This window comes from Nesoenas mayeri (assembly GCF_963082525.1).
Source record: "Nesoenas mayeri genome assembly, chromosome: 5".
NCBI classification, from domain to species: domain Eukaryota; kingdom Metazoa; phylum Chordata; class Aves; order Columbiformes; family Columbidae; genus Nesoenas; species Nesoenas mayeri.
In genome coordinates this window covers 6541940-6561943 of record NC_137548.1, presented here as the reverse complement: position 1 = coordinate 6561943, position 20004 = coordinate 6541940, and the positions used below count along the sequence as shown (strand labels likewise).

Below are 20004 nucleotides of genomic sequence, written 5' to 3'. Positions count from 1 at the left end.
TCTAAAAATTAACTTCTACAAAAATATATTTTTTCTAAACCAATGCAGGACACACAAAGTCAGAGGAGAACCATACATCAATAGCGATATCAGTGCAGGGGATGAAGGGAAGGATGAAAGCAAAGAAGGGCTTTCAACAACAGCTAAGAGCTATCACACATCACAGACCATCAGATATTTTTAAGTGGCTGGTAGTAACAAGGCTTTGATTTGGTGAGACACGAAAGAGTGCAGAAAATAGAACATTTGCCCCCACAATTGCAGGATGTATCCTGCCACGCTATACCCACCAATACACAGCACCTGCCCAGCAGCATTGCCCTACACCTGCAGGGACAGTTCAGGCTTCACCTCCAACCAATTCTCAACAATAAAGCCAATATTACCATCCCAATTTAAAATATTTACTGGTTAATCCTGCAGTACACTTTGCCAGACAATTCTCCGTTCCTTATGTTAATATCCTGATGTTTTTCTCTTCATATTACATGTATTTTAATAAATGCATGATTTAGTATTCTGCAAGGCCACACTACAAAAAGACTATTCTGGAATAAATGGTATAATTACATTTCCTACAGCGACCTTGTAATCTCTCGAGTATTTATTCTAGACTAAACAGCCTTACTCAGCTGCCCTGTGTCTGATTGTCGATGAAAGAAGCTTGTTTGACAACTGCTTCGAGCAGAAACATATTTTTTCCATGATCACATGAAAAAAAAAGTAAAAAAACATTACCAGACCGGTATTCTGAGTACAGAGACTCGTGTTAGATCGATGAGTTAATTTTGAAGCCACACGCCAACAAAAACAATTACTACGGACATTCTGCTGTCATGGCCAGCTTTTGAGGTTAATTTAGTGGTGCCTATACAACTACAGCCAACTTTACATGGTGTATGCAGGCTTCCTTCTTTGTTTCTTTATATATTTTCCATATTCTCTGCTTTTATAACCCTCCCGAGACCTTTTACAGTTACAGAACCCACACTGTACCCACAGGTGGGCGGGCAGGAAGCAAAACTCTCCGTTTCATAAGCAAGTCCCCTTTTTAATATATTCGATTGCTAATGACCTTGACAGAAGAGCTCCATGCAAAACACCATATACCACAGGGTGTCGTTTGAAATGTTCATAGACGTTTTTGCCAGAAAGCTGATTTCTTAAACAGTAAGATTTCAGACTTACTAGGGGCTGTGCTCCTCAGTTTTCATTCAGCTGGAAAAAACGGTGCTAATCTACCTCCCCTATATTAAATTTGCCTCCTTCCAAAATCCTATGACGAAGCCTGTAGAATTTCTGGAAGATGCTAAAGCAACGCAAGGGAGTTTCTATATCAAATGAAATGAACACAGTTTACACATGGTTCTATTACCTTGTTACATCCCACCTTGAAAAATACAGCACGCTTGGCCATATTCATTATCCCAACAAAATGTCCCCACCTAGTACTTCTAGTGTCATACACAGGTTTTTATTCAATTATTCAAGATACAATGAGCTACAAATATTTCCTTTAAAAGGTTGTGTGCAAACGGAGCTGTGTCATTAAAGCAATGATCACTTCTCACCCACCAGTTCCCATTCATTAGATCCCCGATTCCCAACGCGCCGCGGCCGACAGAAATGCTGCTGAGGATCGGGCCCTGCAACAGGAGACGCTGGGAAATTCGGACCATATGCCTTGGTAGGCAAGAGAATTCCTGCAAGGAGTGCAGCTCTCTGCATGCTCTCCAAACAAGCCAAGCTCTCCTTGCTCTTACTCAATCTTTTGACTCTGATGACTGAGCTTATTGAGCAACCAAACTCTATTCAGAGGAGCAGAATGAAGCCAGTGTTCAAAATCAATGGGCCAAAGCAGATCACATAAGCCCTTCATTTGTGGCTTTTCTCCATTCCCGAGATTCGAGAAATATCTGCGTGCCGCAGTGGCAAAGAGAGCAGATGTGACAAATCACCTGCTGCAACTTTTAAAGCCCAGAGCTCCTGTCACCCACTCCAAATCAATTCGCAGTTATTTCACTGTCTTGAACTCAATGTAGACACTGACATGGTTTTAGTAAAAACTAATCCAGTCGAAGATCAGACCAACTATGGTTTAAGAAGAGTGTGGAGAGCATCCTCGCTATTGCCTCGCTTAATGAAAATAAAAATCACTATGATTGACAGCAAAGAAGTTACACAAGTCATTTCTAGATGAAGCGCCAGAACTCTACATGTGTTTCAAATTACACCACAACACTGTACAACAAAGAAATATGCAGAAATTTTCCACTTTGAATGAAGGTTAAAAATTAAATGCTAACAAAGCTCTAGTAGATATGAAATCCAAACTCCTCGGCTTAATTCGAAGTTTAAAATGACTGCGCTGTCCTATACCAGGAACAAAAGAAAACGGATCAATCCAGTTGTTCTTTATAAAAAACATAGTGGACTAAATCACATTTGTTGTAGGTACAGACTTCCACGGCACTTTGGTTTTGCTCCAGTATTTAGGCTCAACTCTTAAAAGTTAAATCTAAGCAAAACGCCATTTTAAATTCACAAAATATATTACCTATCCTCATTAGATTAGTGTTCACCAATAAGTTTTATTTTTGCATCGTATTTAAACAAAACACTAATTAACTGGAGTGCTCCTAACAGTGTGGTTATACACAGAAACAAGTTGATGGATCAAAGGAAAGTCACATTTTTCCCTAAAGAAAAGCAAAGATTTTTAGAGCAAACTGGATTTTTATGTATATATACTCAGGATGTATCTCTCCTAAGTTAAGTAGACAAACACGTTATTTTAAGCAGTCCAGGCTTGACTTGATTACAAGGTCTACACAAAAGTGCTCTGTTAAGGCAGAGGATTTTTAAGTGGAGTGCAAACAGAAATTTTTAATCTTACTTGTAAATCACCTCTGTTTCATGAGAACGGTGAGAATAGGACTGGTGCTCTGCTAAGAGTACGATCCACTTTGGATTACAAGGGACTGTTTCTAAACTTTGAGACATGAAGTTCACACATCTTTACCCAAAATGTTAATCACAGAAGCAGACTTTCAATTCATAGTCAGTTTTTAAGTAGCTTGTGTATGGCTCTTCCACAGCTGTAAATACTTGGTGTGCAAACACGGTGTGGCCGCCCCTGTAGCTGTACATACTTACACTTAACACCAAAAATGTCTTTACATTCTTCAGGACCTCCAGAGTTTTTCTTTTTTGTTTTTTAATCACACACAGAATCACAGAATCGACTGGGTTGGAAAAGACCTCAGAGATCATCAAGTCCAACCCTTAGTCCAACCCCAGTCCATTGACTAGATCATGGCACTAAATGCCATGTCCAATCTCAGCTTAAAAACCTCCAGGAACGGTGAGTCCAGCACCTCCCTGGGCAGCCATTCCAATGCCTGACCACTCTCTCTCCAAAGAATTGCTTTCAAAACTACATAGCAAACATACATTTTAAAAACAACAATCTAATTTCCATCCCCATCCTGTTTTGGTCTTTCAGTACTTGGCATGCCACCTTATTATATTTTCCCTTTCTTTTGTTTTGCAGTAAGAAAGATCCAGACCTCTAACCACACGATTTCAGTGTGCTCAGCTAAAACACAAGGGAAAAAAGAGACAAAAAACCCCCAAAAGACAGGCCTTTTCTGATCCTCCGAGAAAACCACAAAGTAATATCAGTGAAAGCCCAAGCAGCCAGGCGCTCTTGGTCCGTCTCTCCACCACCCAGCTCTCCTCCCCAAAAGCCACGGTAGATCCCAGCCTTGCAATGACTTGGGCAGTTCAATGGATTTGGATTGATTTGAACCAAAAGCTGACACTTCACTTTAGCCAAACTACACCAACCCAACTGTTTTTGGTGATGACAGAAGTACCAGTATGGCCTTTGATAAGACAACTCCAAGCGCAAGTCCCATCAGCAGGTTGCCTTCGACTCCACCCAGAAACCAACTATTTCCCAACACGCATCACTGAACACATCAAATTTAGAGTAGTGACCAAGTCACATAGACCCAGGACTATCAACCCTGAGTTTGTCTCCAGGATGGGTATGTTACAGCCATCCAAGACCCCACTCTTCTCCCAGGACACCACTGCAAGGTTTGGGAGATGCTCTCATCCATGTCTTCTCCACTTCTTCCTTCCAAGTGATGTTTCCATGTAACAGCTGAGACAGGGAGGAGTTGGCCTCATCGGCTCAACACCCAGAGTCATCTTCACCACCCAGAACAAACCAGCACCAACTTGGTTCATTCAATGAGTATTCATGCGACCATTGGCCACAGCGACTTCTCTGCAGGAACCTCATAGACATGTGGCCAAGGGAACCTCCATCAGAGGCTCCTCTGAGAAAGCCTCGCTCCCCCTGCTAGAAGGTTAAATGCTGTCTACAAGTTAGCATAAGAGATATTGCTACCAGAAAGCCGTGAAATTCAGGATTATTGCCTAATTCCATTACTTCAAAAAATCTTCATTAAAAAGAAAAAAGGGTGGGAGGTGGGAACTTGAAGGACACAAACCTCTGCACATTACACCAATCATTTGTGTCAAGAAAATCAATTTCTTCGCTATTCTCAGACTTTTAATACAACAGCAACAAAAAAATGCATCATATGGATGTTAATCTCTTTCTGCAGTACAAAGAAAATCTACAGCCCCACAAGAATCCAAAAACAACTTTATAGAAGCAGTTTGAACGTAAGTTTGCTTTTCTGCAAAACATGCAAAATCCATACAGAGAGCAGTGGGAGAACGCAGATTCGAGTTTATTGGACTGCATGTAAAGTTTTCTGTAAAGTTTAATGAGAAAATAATACAAGTCACATTAAAATGTGCCTTTTTTTTTGTAATTATAAAAGATCCCTAACAAATGTTCTAAATAATCCCTTAGGGATTCGCCCTTTTTCTTGCTCTTTGCTAGAAACCTTCTTGACGGTTGTTTCCTTCATTGCTAGAAACCTTCTTGACTGTTGTTTCCTTCATTACCGCAGTTTACTAAGAAAGAAAAGTAACACTGATACTGAAACCTATAGTGAGTCTTGCAGAGGTTAAGATTTGAATATTCAAAAAGCCAATTGTACTGAGTGTTTTGAAGGTAATAAACTGTATCTTAAAAGAAAAAGCCCATAAATTATGCTACCAGAAATAAACTCCAAGTCTCCAGGCTGGCAGTGTCTTTGCAATAATTCTGCCTCCACAAACCCAGATGAGAACAGGCTGCACATTCGAGGGAACTATTTAGCAGCAACAAATAGCCAGACTGCAAAACTATTAACGAGAACATGAAAAGAGGAAGAAACAAAACAAAATAACTAAAAATTCAGATTTAACCTGTCCTTGTGTGAGTCCAAATGAAGAGAAAACTGAAAGTCTTGGATAGCATTGTGCCCAGTTCTTTGGCCTCACCCAGGCAGCTGTTTGCAGCTGCCTGAAAACCCCCAAAGCGGGGAGGGAGGCCCATGAGCGCAGCATTCATCATCAACAGGAAATGCGCATGAGTTCGTATAAACACAGAAACACAAATATATAAACCAACAGCCTTGCCTTGCATGGTTTAAGGTATTTCAGGCACCCCATGGAATTGGGTTAGAGTTGTACCAGCTGGGAACCCACAGTATTGATGTATTTGTTTTGGAATTGCAAACAGCCCCGGGAGGACTCTTCTGGTGGGCACCACCGACCCACCCACCACGGCCACCCAGCACCCCCAGCTCTGAACTCTTTCATCACCTCCAGAGCAGAGCCCAACGACCCTGGGGGCGCATTATACTCAGCAGAGTAAAGTGACACACATTGTCCAAACCCTGCTCTAAAATACGCTCGCGCACAGAAGTTGCAACCCAACTGCAGTACTTAAAGCATTTTGTTTTGCAAGGTGTTGCGTGGCCTTCAAAATGGTGTTACATGTGATTCCATGGGATGGACACGGATGGCACAGGGTTCCCGACGGATCTGGACACCAGAACTCACCTTATGGGTGAAGGGACAGGGAATCCTCCCTGCAAAATTCGCCTTTTTCTGCCCCCCCAAACATTATCATTTGTGATGAGGCTCAGGGCTGGGAGGGTCCCAAAGCTCCCCTCAAACAGCTGTGCTCCATCCAAAAAGGTGGTGAAGGCTGAGTCCGGCTCAGCCCAAGTTTAAACTGCTAATTAATATTTGGTCTCAGAAGCCTGATATCAGATAGTAAAAGTTACAGGTATCAGGAGGACACAGAAACAATAAAAATGGAAACACCCTCAATTCCAGACAGCCTTATAATTTCTGAAGCACCATTAGGTTGCTTATTTACTGAAAAAATAGTCTACCTCCATCATTTTCTGGATGAGATACAATTTCTCCTGCACCAGTGAACTAGATGGGATTCCTGTTTGGATTTCAGTGGTCTCCAAAACTGCATATTAAAAGTGTCTCAGCTTTGTTCAGTACTTTGTGGCTTCAGTTTTCCCATATTGCACAGTCAAACACAAACTGTTATTTTTTGAAACTCTTTCTTGCCTTGCCAGCCTGTACGTTCACTCCGCCATGCAATTCTCCAGCCTCTGCAAGTGGTGGTAACCTCGAAATTCAGGCTGTGATGAGTTGGGTGACACTCACTATCCCAGTAGCTACACATTTTCAGTTGGTGTTTCAGCTACAAACACATCTCTAGAGAGCAGACACGTCACTTTTGGACTTCCCAGGCACAACAGGCTCCCCAAATCCCTCCCAAACGCGGCTGCGCCCCACGATGCCGCCAAGCTGCTGGACCGGCCCTGCGTTACATTTTTTGACAAAGTTAAGCTCTGTGCTTCATTTCTCACAAACGTAGTTTGACTGCAGACAGCAGTCGACAAGTAAATCTACCCTTTTCCATGGCAAACAGCCCAACTTTAATATTTTCACTGGCTTACAGCTGGGTAAATTAAGCCCCAGATTTTTATTTATTTATTTTTTAATACCGTGCAACTGAAAATGAACAGCTACTTCGCTACGACTGCCAAGGACAACCTTAAAAATACTAATGCAATCCAGTCCGGCCCTCAATAGATCTATAAAGGCCAGAGGACCAAAAATTTCAGCTTATTCACCCAAACAAAATGCTAGTTGGGCAGGAAGTCTAATATTTCATTAAGATTCTTAAGAAAAGACCCCTACGTGCTGGCACTGAAGATGGTAACAGTCCCAGCTATCACGCCATGAAATGGGCATTAGAACTTGCTGTGTTACTTACCCCAGCCTTCCCAGCATTTCAAGCTCTGGAACTTGCGGTCCATACGTCTCCACTTGCAGAGGCTGATACTCATACAAAGCTTCCTCCAGCTTTTGAATGGGAGCTAGTGAAATATGCTGACCCTGGGAAGAAAAAAAGGGTGAAAAAATTATCCATACCAAATCAAGGTTTTGTCTTTCTTAAAACACAGCGCAAGAACAAGCTTATACCATTAACCTGGTCCAGAACAAAGACCATCTCACTTAGAACATATTGTCTACTATATAATTAATTTCTTCATCATTTTAATTTTTTACTGGGACCTACAGTTTGGAAGTAATGTTACATTAGCTATAACTGTTTGGACCGGGTAGGAGGAACAGGGTAAGTTTATTGAAGGCAGATTTACCATTAGAGAGCGCAGCTGCTCTCAGTGTCACTAGTAAAATTATTATTAGGTAAAAATTTCGTTTATCAGATGTTAATATCAAACAAATGTCTCTGAGCAACCCTATTTGATTCTGTAATCAATGATTTCCTGAAAGCCCTAATTAGAAAGGAAAGCCGCTTTCATTTCTCTCTGCAGGCTTCGTAAGGCTCCCGTATATAATGGCTCTCAAGACAGACTTTTACAACGCAATACAATTAATTCATTCAGCAAATTCCCATTTGTTTCATAACCAAAAATATAAAAAACACACAAACATAAAATCTTTCATTCCAGATGGTACTTTTGCAAGCCCTTCAGACCACTGAGAAACAGCTCGATGTTTTTTCCCCTGCCCCCCCCCCCCAAGTCCCTATCACTCCGAGCTCTCACAAAACAGGAGACTTGTGGCTGGAAAGGAGGGGTCAGGAGGATATGAGATAGAGCCAAATTTAACAGATGTTGCTGCGTGACATTCTACACTGATTTGTTGATCTTTCACACAGTTTCAATTTTCTACTGTATTCTACGGTGCTCACAAAAATTAGCAGCAGCAGCAAAAAGACAGAGCGCTGTGAGCTCCCCCAAAACAGCCCGGCTTTCCCCTGCAAGAAACTGAGCTTCACATCTGCAAAATGCAGGAATTTGGGAAAGAAGTAGTATTGTTTTTGTAGACATTTTGTCTGCAACAGGAGATGAGAAGCTTTCCACAGTGTATAACCCCAGCTCCCACCAGTGATCACTCACTGAGCTGAGCTTCCCCCACTCGAACGCGTCTGCTCCCGCAAGGACAAACTAAAGGCTCCCAACCTGGGACAACGGCTTAAAATTAACTAAAGACAAAAAAAAAAAGTCAATAGAAGAGGAAAGCTCTTAATTAAATTTGTGGCTGAGGACAGTGAGCTTTGTGAATTTGGAGCATGGATATTTTTGTTTAGAGAGTTGCAGAAAATAGCCAAGAAAACTGAAGGCATAAGCCCTTGAGAGGTACCACCGTGGATCTAGGCTGATCTCTATGGAAATATCAGTAGCTCAAGTTTTCCACTGAAATCGTTCTCCGGGTGTGCGATGAGAACAGATAGTTCTGGCCTTTTTCGGCACTGCCCGGGAGCCCGACGGGGCCGCTGTCGACCCTGTTATGGTGACGGGCGCCTGAAGGCGAAACATGGTGAAGAAAAGTTCTCAAGCCAGCCATGAGTCACTCCAACTTCCCTGGTTAGCACACTGTTATTTCTGGGCCGCAAACCGTTGCTGCAACATTCAAAGCAGGCAACCACACATTGAAAAAAAAAGTATGAAAATAAAGGTTAAAAATTCAGCTCTAATGCTACTTCATTATATTTTAAGATACAAATGCAAGGTCTTTTTATATTGCTAGATGTTGTCAGTTTACAAACTATTCTAATTCATTAAAATATTATACTTTATAACTACATTTATGTAGGCATGTTACACCCATTGTAAGAGATTAATATTTAAATAAGACTTTTAGATTTAAGGTTTTAACAATATGTGTGTCTGTAACGACAGTGAAGGGAAAGACACACCACTCTCCATGTGTACACCCTCCTCTGGTGAGTGAAAAGTCTCAGCCTTTCCAAATCCAGAGCGATGCTGTCGCAGCCATAGAAAAGAAAACTCAGTTTCAGGCAAAGATCAAAACTACGATAAATATTTTGGGAAATTACTTGTGTGTGGAAAAAGGCAGCAGCTCAGATTGCAGGATCCACATCTCCGGAGGGCATCACCAGAACAGCTGCTCGCTGTTAGCGGGGTTGCCACTGCTGCATTCCTGACACTTTTTTAATGAGGGCAACTTGTGCCGACGTTGGCCAAGAGACACGAGAAGGCTCCTGACAAATGGACCGAGCTCACCACGAGCCTCTTTCCCCACCACCGTTTTTGCTGCTACAGATGCTCATCTCTGTCTGGGGCCTCCCAGGAGGACGGGATGGAAGCGTTTCTTTTGTCCTCTTCTCTTTGTGGGGTTCACAAGGTGCCAGAGGTCAGAAGGGATCACGATGGTCGTTTACTCTCAGATAATCAACTGGTAACTGTGGGGGAGCTCTGCCTAATGGTGGGGAGGCTGACTGGTCAGCACGGCACCTGTACGGTGGGCACTGGTGTGTGTGTCACAGGCCACACCAGGACCTTTCTGTGAGGTGCAGCATCGCAAAAACAACACTCTGTGGTGGCCCAGAGAGCAGAACATCAGAAGAGGAGCAGCATATAGAAACTGTCCATCCTTGAGCTGGTCTGACCTCATGTCCAGCACAGGCCAGGGTATTTTGTGTTCCTGGACAAAGCCCAAGGAATGGTAGCTCAGCCAAAGCACCTTCTTTTGAAAGGCTTCCAACCTCAACTTAGAGATTTCAGACCATAAAAGTCCAGGCACATCCCCAGGTAAGTTGTTCCAATAGCTAATTATCTTCACCATTAAATACTGGCAGCTCATTTTGGGTTCATCAAGATTGGTTTCAAAGCACTGGCTCTCTCCTATGTGTCTCTCACCCACATACTGGGCCAAGTGCAAGCATTAGGATGTATTTTTGTGTGGCAAAACAAATGCACTGGTCTGTCTCCAGCCACCGGATCTGCACCTCCAGGAGATCGTGCAGCTGTATGACACAGCTCATTTGTTTTCGTTTCCCAAAAATCACAACTTTAGCTGACAGGCTTTGGCAATATGAATCACATTCCACTGAGCAACAGGGGAAAAAAAAGCCACGACTGGCAGTTGTTCCTGCCCTATAGCTGCTGTCTGGCCTTCCTATAAAACTGGGTTTTAGTCTGCCTTGATTGGGGAAAGGGTTAGATGGAAGCATAAGAGTTACAACACATAATGCTACCTGAAAGTGGCTGAGATGTGGTCAAGCCATGCAACCACACCAGCTGGGTGGATGTTCTGGCTATGAACAGGCTGTATCTGCCCTGGCAACAAGTCTGATGAGGAGCAGCTGAGGAACCTAGGGGGTTCAGCCTGGAGAACAGGAGCTGAGGGGAGACCTTATCACTCTCTACAACTACCTGAAAGGAAGTTGGAGCATGGAGGGGGTTGGTCTCTAGTCCCAAGGAACAAGTGATAGGATGAGAGGAAATTACCTCAAGTTGCACCAGGGGAGGTTCAGATTGGATATTAGGAAAAAATTCTTCCTGGAAAGGGCTGTCAGGCATTGGAACAGGCTGCCCAGGGCAGTGGTGGAGTCACCATCCCTGGAGGTGTTTAAAAGACATGTAGATGAGGTTCTTAGGAACATAGTTTAGTGCCAGAGTTGGGTTACAGTTGGACTCAATGATCTTGAGGGTCTCTTCCAACAGAAGTGATTCTATGATTCTGTGCCCCCCTGTGACAGGTTCCTGAGCTCATGGGCTTCCAACCTGCTCAGTCCTGAGTAGATGACAGTGTGGTCACCACACTGGGTACAGCACAGATCTCTGCAAAAAGGTTGGGGTAAAAATCTATGAGAACTTAGCAGTGAAAAGTATTGTCTTTCCTAGTTCAACTAATGTTGGAATAAGGTGCATTTACAAAAAAAAATATTGTTGAAGATAACATCGGGCAAATTGAACCTTGTATCTGAGTTAAAAACCATCTGACCAGTAGCATCAGAGTTCTGTCTCTGTCCTGAGGGCTCCCCAGCCGCTTCATAAAACACTGGTATAAAAGGGAAGCTGCTGTCTAACTTCAGAGACATCACAAGAGACAATAGCTGTTACTTAGTACTTACGCAGCACTTTTACAGATCCAAAAAACATTTCATATCTATGAGGTAAGATTTTTAAATTTCCTGTATTCCACCTGGACAGCCAGCCTTACCTCTTTCCAGCATTAGGAGGCATTTATCAGCACGCGGAAACAAAAATGAAAGCAGCGGGTCCAAGATCCTGCTTTTGCATTGCTTTCTCCTGACAAACCCAAGGTCTGACATTGTGGTCATGGGTAAGTATTTCTAATTCCCCTTGGATGCTGTAATGTTTGTGTAAAAGAAGCTGACAGTATCCAAACGGAGATAGAAAAGGCTTCCAAGAACACAGACAACAGATTTGCCTGCCTCCTCTACCACCCCATCCTCATGGCATACGAGTTTTCCCTCTGGGATTATTTCAGGCACCCTCGCTGTCTATTACATTTTGGAATGCATGGAACCACAAAACACCCTGCTAATTAGAAGGAAGGCATTTGCTTATCCTTATGACTTTGTTTATGTAAAAGACAGCACAGCAATGGATTTGTGAGCAAATGACTTTCCATTCATGTACCGTATGGTTTTACACAAGAGAAATACAGGATTAAAGTGGGAGAGGGGTTTAAATGATGTCTTTGTATTACAAATAAAACTGACTGGCTGATTTACTTTTCACTATCCTGGCTATACAGTTTAAGACATCTCTCAGTTTAAATAATAAGAAACCAAAGCAGTAGCCCATTTTTATTTCAGACTGTGATACAACATGGCACTAACAAAAAAAACCAACAGACATTGATTCTACACAGGGAAGAGCTGCCCTTGCAGTGACAAGGAGCTTATTTTAAACAAAAATCAACGTACTTTTAGGAAAAATCGTAGCTATTGGAGCACCAAAATTATAGTTCATCAGTGTACCTTTCACAGGGGGGTTTGGGGAGGGACTCTTGGCAAACGTCAGGTATTTCAGTATTTGCCTGCCAGCAGAAAGAGGCTATTTTAGCACATGGAGTCCAGAAATATCAGCTCAAGGTGCAGCGTTCACACTTCTCCCCATCCTGTCTCCTCTCCCCTTCCCTGTCTCCAGAACAGCATTGTCTCCCCCCACCTCCTTCCCTCGGCAGCAAAAAGAAACAACAACCGACAGGCTCCTCCGAAATCTCTCAAGTGCCAAGGAGGAGGAGAAAGGAGACTGACACCAAAAATGCACTAGTAGGGGAAAGAGGAGGAACAGCCACGCCACAAAAACATCCCCAGGCAAGAGACAGAAGCCAGAGACTGGGGTCATTAAAACTTGTTCAGACAAAGCAGGATTCTGTGCGAGAAGTGGCCAGACTAGATGATGCGCAGCAAATCTTTTTGCTTTTATCATTTCTCTCTGCTTAGGAACTTGCTCAGGTCTGCTATCACCATGATACCAGAACACAGCGCACGCCGGAGAACAGTCATATTTATGTGTTAAGTCTCATTAAATCATTTGGCAGCAATGTTATTTGGATATAGCTCTTTTCGCCATCAGGTCGCTCTACTCAGAGCAGCCAGCCTGGGCTAAGTGGAAAAGAATGGGGGGGATGCCAAGACATGACACCGCTAAACACACCCCGAGCATCGCTCCGATTGTACACATATGATGGAAAGGTTAACAAAGACCCTTTGTGATCCACCATCATCCCAGCGTGTCATTATCCAAACACTTTCAAGTGAATGTTAAAACTATAAATTCCTTGAATTTTTCAGTATAAGCGGTCTTAGGGAACAATTTTACTGTTAAGCTCACAACAGAATTCAGGTTTTGGAAAGATTTCATGCTAGCAGAATTTCTCAAAGAACCTTTTATTTTTCCAGCTCCACCATCCCTGTTCACTATTGACAAATCCATGCCAGCAATGCTAACTAATATGGCTTTCTGATTCTGATTAACCACTTACTTTGACCACAGTAATACTCAGGAAAAGGAGAATGAAACTGGTAGATTTGAAGGGCTCAGTTAATATTATTTTAACCTTTACCCTCCCTGTCTTCCACAGCTTTTTTAAACAAACATGAAGAATGTCAAATTAAAACGCGTAATTTCGTTCCTTAGCCTAAAATTCCTGAGCCAGCGAGGCTTTCCCAAAGACCTAAATATCTGAAACCAAACGCTCTTTCTTCTGCTCTTAAAAACCAACAATAAAACTAATTTCTTTATTCAGTTATGAGGAGTGCTATGGGGATAGCCCAGTAGCAAAACAGAAGGAGAACAAATGATCCGACACAAACCAACAAAATCAACCTCAGTTTTCCTGTTGATATCCAAAACAGAATCTGACCACATGTGGCAGGACAAGAGATATAAGATTGACAGTCGTGTCCCCCCCCTTCTCTCTGGGGTAGATGATTTCAGATGCCTAGTAACAACCTGACTAAATTTAGGTTTGTTTTTTGCCTCCACAATAACTTAATTTGATTTTTGAATGCCAAAACAGTTTTTAAAGTGTGCTTTCTTTAGGAACAGCAGAAATACAGCAAGAGATCAACGGCACCAAAAAGCTATTAACAGTCATGTATATGTGATTTGCTGCACACAAACAGGTCCCTGGCAAATTAACCATAGAGCAACACGGGCTAATTCAGACCATCAGTTCTACTTGCCTCCAAAATGTTCTTTTACAACTTTCTGACATAAGCAGTTACCTGACCAGACTTATCTTTAAGCTCCTGCCAAAAAGCCCCATTTCTCTAATCTCTCAGAAGAAATCCCGTGTCCACTTAACAGGCCAAAAATACAGTCTTTTCTGGGTCAGCGCCAGTACCAGGTTTAGTGGCTCCTCTTGTCACAGAAAAGCCCGGTGCCCTTTCTTCACCCCGATGGATCACAGCCCCTGTTTGGTACCGTCGTCCCCAGCGCTGGCTGCTGGAGCCCGCTCAGGATTCAGGGCATGGTCGGGATGTTTGCTGCTACCAGTCACTCGCTCCTTTTCAGCGGAGCCTCCAGAGATCTGGCAGGAACTGCCCAGCTTTCCTCAAAATCTCCAGCACTGCTCAAAGGACAGCCTGGGACATGAGGCAGCACTGCTTTGGGAAACAAAGAATTAACACGCAACAGCATTTTCATGTAACTAATAAGCCCACAGGTCACCCTCCTGGTTTTCAGTGCTTGTTTCTCAATCTGGCTCCCAACTGGGTCTCTGCTCCAAAGCAGAGGAGGCTGAGGGCAGATCTGCTCGCTCTCTACAACTACCTGACAGGAGGTTGGAGCATGGAGGGGGTTGGTCTCTTGTCCCAAGGAACAAGTGATAGGATGAGAGGAAACGGCCTCAAGTTGCACCAGGGGAAGTTCAGATTGGATATCAGGAAAAATTTCTTCCCAGAAAGGGTTGTCAGGCATTGGAACAGGCTGTCCAGGGCAGTGGTGGAGTCACCATCCCTGGAGGTGCCTAAAAGACATTTAGATGAGGTTCTTAGGGACACGGTTTAGTGCCAGAGCCAGGTTATGGTTGGACTCAATGATCCTGAGGGTGTCTTCCAACTGAAATGGCTCTACGATTCTATGATTTTGTGCACTCCCCGTGGTTCACGCAGCAGTTCAGCTGCTGCTGCACCTCTTGCTCGGTTCCCAGCAGCTCTGCCCTGCAGTGCGATATCCATTTGGCCACGTTGAGTCGGATCGAAGAGCCGTGGCCTGAACCGGCAGCTGTGTGATATCCAGACACCCTAAGAGTGCTGTTGTATTTGCAAACCTCACTGTCAGCTCACTGGTTTTCTCCACTGTGGCTTTCACAGGGCTCAACACAGCCCTTCTCAAAGTGCAACTGCAGGTTCTTCCCATGTTTCAGAGACAAATACTCACTACTGCTAACTTAAAGTCAATGTTCTGTTCAGTTTGTTACGCCAGGTCTCACTGTGTTATGTTAGTGGTACAGCATTAAGCAGAATTAAGCGAACTTTCATTGCATTTCTACTGTCAGACTCCTGGAGCCTTGATCATTTTGATTTGGCTATCAACAAAGCACAAGCTTGGCAGTAGCGAGTCTAATTACAGGATTAAAGGCTTTAATATAATATTGTTTTAAATACCCACATTAAGGGCCTCGTTTTTCAAGGGATATGAAATAGAAATCAATTTGACAAATGCCACTTTGTGTACGATGATGCATAACATTGAGCAAGGGACAGACGCCCCAGCAATAGCTGAGCATCGCTCACTCATCAGCAACACTTGAGTCTTGGTACAGCTGAATTACTGAGGCTCCTGCTTTGCTGCGGTGAAGCTGAGTGTTACGTTGATAAGGTCTCTCTATTACGCAAGAAAATTACTCAGGATTTCCTGGAGAGCAGGGGAACCTGCAAAAATCAGCTGCTTTATTAGTAGAACAGAAGCTCAGAAGGAACCACATGTCATTTTAACTCCACTGTCTGCTCTTTGCTGGGATCCTCCAAAGCAGCTCCCCCCATCCAAATAGCCACAGATTATTAATATAATATAACTTTTGAGGAATGTAGAGGCTGATGGATGATTTAAAAAACAAAGACTGCTTGAAATAACAAAACCGAACAGCAAGCTGACCTCAGCCTGTACAAGATGAGAAACTCCGTGTGTGTGTGTAAAAGTCAGAGCCATATTCCCTGTTTTACTGAGCGTACAGCCTAGACCCAGATAAACGTTGATAAAGATGTAGAACACCCCATTCGGCATGGCTTATGTCTGCCTGATAAAGAGAAGAATTAAACTGAGATTCCTTGAATAGCTGGATTTTAAGGAGGCACTGCTAAAGGTTGATCACTGTCTGGCAAAAGAAAGCAGGGAAGTTTTCATAGCAATGGGGACAACAAAAAAGGAATAAAATATGAAGGAAACGACAATAAAGGCAGATGAAAAGAAGAATGTGAACAAACTAGGAGAAACAGGAAGAAGAAACATCAGAGTGACTTATTAGAAACAGGCAAAAAGATAAAAAGGAGGAATTTAGAAAAACTGAAGAAAAATGAAGGAAGTGTCATCGGGCATTAGCAATACGTGATAAACCTTCACGATGTTTGTGGAGCGCACTTGTATTTGTGGACGAACTTTAAGTGACAACTGAAACCTGTTAGCAACATATTTAGAAATTCCTCCTTTAAACATCAAGTGGGAAGTGGTTTATTTCTAGGCTTTTTCCTTCCTTGGCATGCAGAGCACACCAGTGGACATGAACTGATTATCCTGGGGACAGCGAGAGACGCTGCAAACGTAACACACGGTTACCAGCACCGCTTTGAAAACGCACTTTAATTTTGTTAAACTAAACAAAAACCTCCCTGAGGCAGAAGCAACTGTATTTTTAATTGGAACAAAATATATGCTTTTGTTGTCCCAGAGAGAATTAGTTTCTTTCTGTGTACATTTCCATTTATGTTTTAAGTAGCTCTATCAAAACGATGCTTAAATCTGAACCACAGACACAACAGCTTGCAAAGTAGCGTACGCTTCTCATGGCACCTGAATTTTAGCAACACTTTGGACAGATTCACAGAACTTCCCAGGATCAGAGACACTATTTGGAAGCCCTGTTGATTCTGAGAGCCTTGCAGAAAAGGTCGCTTCGTGTACCCAAAAACTACCACGACCTAGCACGTTACTCTGGTTTTAGCGGCTATGGCTTTGTAGCTCCTTGAAGCACAATAACCAGAAACATCGATGGCTTCCTTAGAACAAGGTAAAAGGAATGGTTCTTGCCATGAACAAAAATCTACAATCTCAGGGAAACAGAAGCTGGCAATACAATCACAGGGTAATGTCACTTAGACACAGAAAAATCCTCTTTATTTATAAAATAAAGAGATGCCTCATCTGTTTTATCTTGTTCACTGGCTCCTTTCGCTAAAACACTTGTATTCAAATTAAAAAAACAAGGTAAGTGTCACCACAGATTCTGAAGGAGGCGACTGCTGTGAAAAGCAACTGCAGCACAAACACCAGATTTCGAGCAAGTCTGCCTGAGTATTTCCTGCTATAGGCTCATAACGAGACAGATTTGCCTTAAAAACAACACTTCCATTGTGGAAAGGGGAGATGCCTGCGTGCTCTGACACAAGTACTGGATGAACCCGCATCAGTAGAAATGTAATAATAGCCAACAGAGGGAAAGAAGCGGCTCAGGCGCAGCGTGCGCAGGATCAGGGTTGACACGGACACGGCTCCTCGCTGCTCACGGGAAACACCACAAACCAGCTGCAACCCAAGGAAAAGGAAACCCCAAGAACAAGGATTAAGAACATTTGTTTATCAAAGGGCTAAACATATAGCGAGGCCATTTCTTTGACTTTCATATATTATTTCCATACAGTAAAATATGTACTAAACCCTCCACAGATGATGCAAATGTCTTATTGTGGCTCAGGGCAGCTGCTGTTCTGAACAACAAACTCAAATGAGCTGACCATTTGAATTCCACTAAAACTCATAATATTGGGTCAAATAAAGCTTACTACACAGCTTAACAAGTCCTGCCTAACATCTTTGCGCACTTAAAAACTATAATTTAATTAACTTTACCTGTAAGCTCAGGGGGAACGTGAGGGAGAAAAAAAAAATTAAATGAAAACTAATTTTCTCCTCAACTCTGAAAATAATTCAGGGTCCAAATCGCTATACAAGAAGTAATAAAAATAGTTTGGTTTCTGGTAGCAATAACAAAAACAAGGGCAAAATTAATTCTTACACTTTTATGGCAAACAATCTAAAGCAGATGTTTGAGAATAAAAGCGAGATGTCAAAGTAGTTAATAAATGCTTTTCAAAACCAAACACAAGACAACTTGCAGCTTTATGTGCTTTTATAAAACGCTAAATCATCTGAATCAGCTTCCACCCTCAGCCCTTCTCTATTCTATGGAGCTTCGCAATTACTGAAAAGGTTGAATTTAAGTCTAAACCACCACAGATTGGGTCTTCTGAATGAAAGCAAATGTGAGGTTTGCTCCTTAGAGATCAGCTGCTGAACCAGGACCCTTGTGAACAGAAACACATTTCCATGGTTTGAACATCCAGGATCTCCGGAATAAAGTCCCTGTTGTTAAGAGACTGAATATTTTAAAGATATCTAAAAAAAGTTCAGGCTGTATTTACATTTCCGCTAGAATACGGCAGTTTTGAGACAGAGATCAAACTTCACATTGTAAGGTCAAAGCCAACACAAGCATTCCTCAGAATCAGACTTCAAATAGATATTTGAAGTGATCCACTTTCTTGTTTGCGAGTTCAAAGAATTGCTGATCATAAAGCAAACTTGAAGATATTAAATCTTCCGGGTACAAATTTCACAGAAGACAATGTGTGCATGCGGGAGAATGGAGTCCTTCCACATTTAATATGGCAAAAGTCTGTATAAGGTAACCATAAGCACACCCTTTTCAAATAAATCCAGCTTTTATTGTGAACGCAAAAGACACTGTGTTAACTTAAAACACCGTTCGCTTAGATGTGCTTTCCAAAAAGCCTTAAGCAGGCTTATATTGACTTAAATAAAGTAAATTAGGCAAGTTTTTGCACTCGAGCTTCCCACGCAAATAGGATTTTCCAAGCCTTTTGAGTCTAATCAGTGGGACAATCTTACAGGTATAGGAGACAGTGACTCAGCGCACACACCTCCAGATTCACCAGCTGAAGCTGCTTTTTGGATGACCACGGAGAATTGCCTCTTATGGCTCTTCCACCCACCTGGACACCATCCACCCGGCAGCACTGGGCTCCTGAGCATCCACAAAACACAAACCCAGTGCTACAGGTCTCCGGGTAACCGGTACCTATCGCTGAACTCGATGGGAAGAAATGGGAAATTCTAGAGTGCATATGAATAATAACAGGGTTTGCTGTTTCCTTTCCTAGTTGCTGACAGTTTGGAGGGGTGTTCTCTTCCCCCTCCCACCATTCCTGGGCTACAATCACATTAATTTCAAGCTGTTCAATAAGCTTTCACAGCACGTTTGGCTTAATAACCTGGGGGGGATTTTTTGGGTTTTGTTTTGAAATACCCAAGATTTGACAAGGGAAAAGAAAAAAATGTGAAGGTAAGTTGTATAACTCTCATAAAAGTTACATTTTCAGCAAAAGAAGCCAAGGCCATGTCTAAAAGCTTTAACAATTAACCAAACACTTTAAATCACCACCAGCCTACAAAGCTTTGTCCCAGCTCTGGACATAAACTTTTATCAACCGGTAATAGAGCAAGTTTTTTCCCTTGGGTTCACATCCATCTCAGGTCACACCTAAAACACGACACTGCATCGTCTTTTCTCCCCCTCATTTCCTTCTCGCAGCCATCGCTGTGTCGGCTCAAACACTCAATTTTGGGACTGGGTATCGATAGCCGGTGTGTCTGAGAGACCTACAAGGAGAATAAATCCTGCCAGAGCCTAAAAGGAGCTTCGGGAATCTCCGCTCCAGGGCACCAGTGAAAGACGGGAGTTGTAGCGACTATTTGCTGCTATCGAGTCAAGGAAATTCAAACTTTGATTAATCTTTCATATCTTAGATTCAGATCAACACTAAAAGGCCACAAAGAGCACTTAGTAATTCAGACAAGCAGTCAAGTCACAGCAAACCAGCAGCCCAGCCAGGATAACATATCACTGAACATACCTACATCTGTTTGTGTCAAGGGCTATAGTTTGCTTTTAATGATTCATAATGCTTTGCAATGTATTTAGATGTATATATTGTACATACATACAGCAGGT

General features: G+C 42.6%; 1 protein-coding gene across 1 annotated transcript in view; it reads right to left on the bottom strand.

Moving 5' to 3' along the window:
- Positions 1 to 20004, bottom strand: part of MNAT1 (MNAT1 component of CDK activating kinase) — a 130803-nt gene that overhangs the window by 34270 nt on the left and 76529 nt on the right. The window contains exon 7 of the mRNA XM_080346108.1: positions 7217 to 7338. Within this exon, the coding sequence (XP_080202234.1) occupies positions 7217 to 7338 (122 nt within the window). The remainder of the gene's footprint in view (positions 1 to 7216; positions 7339 to 20004) is intronic.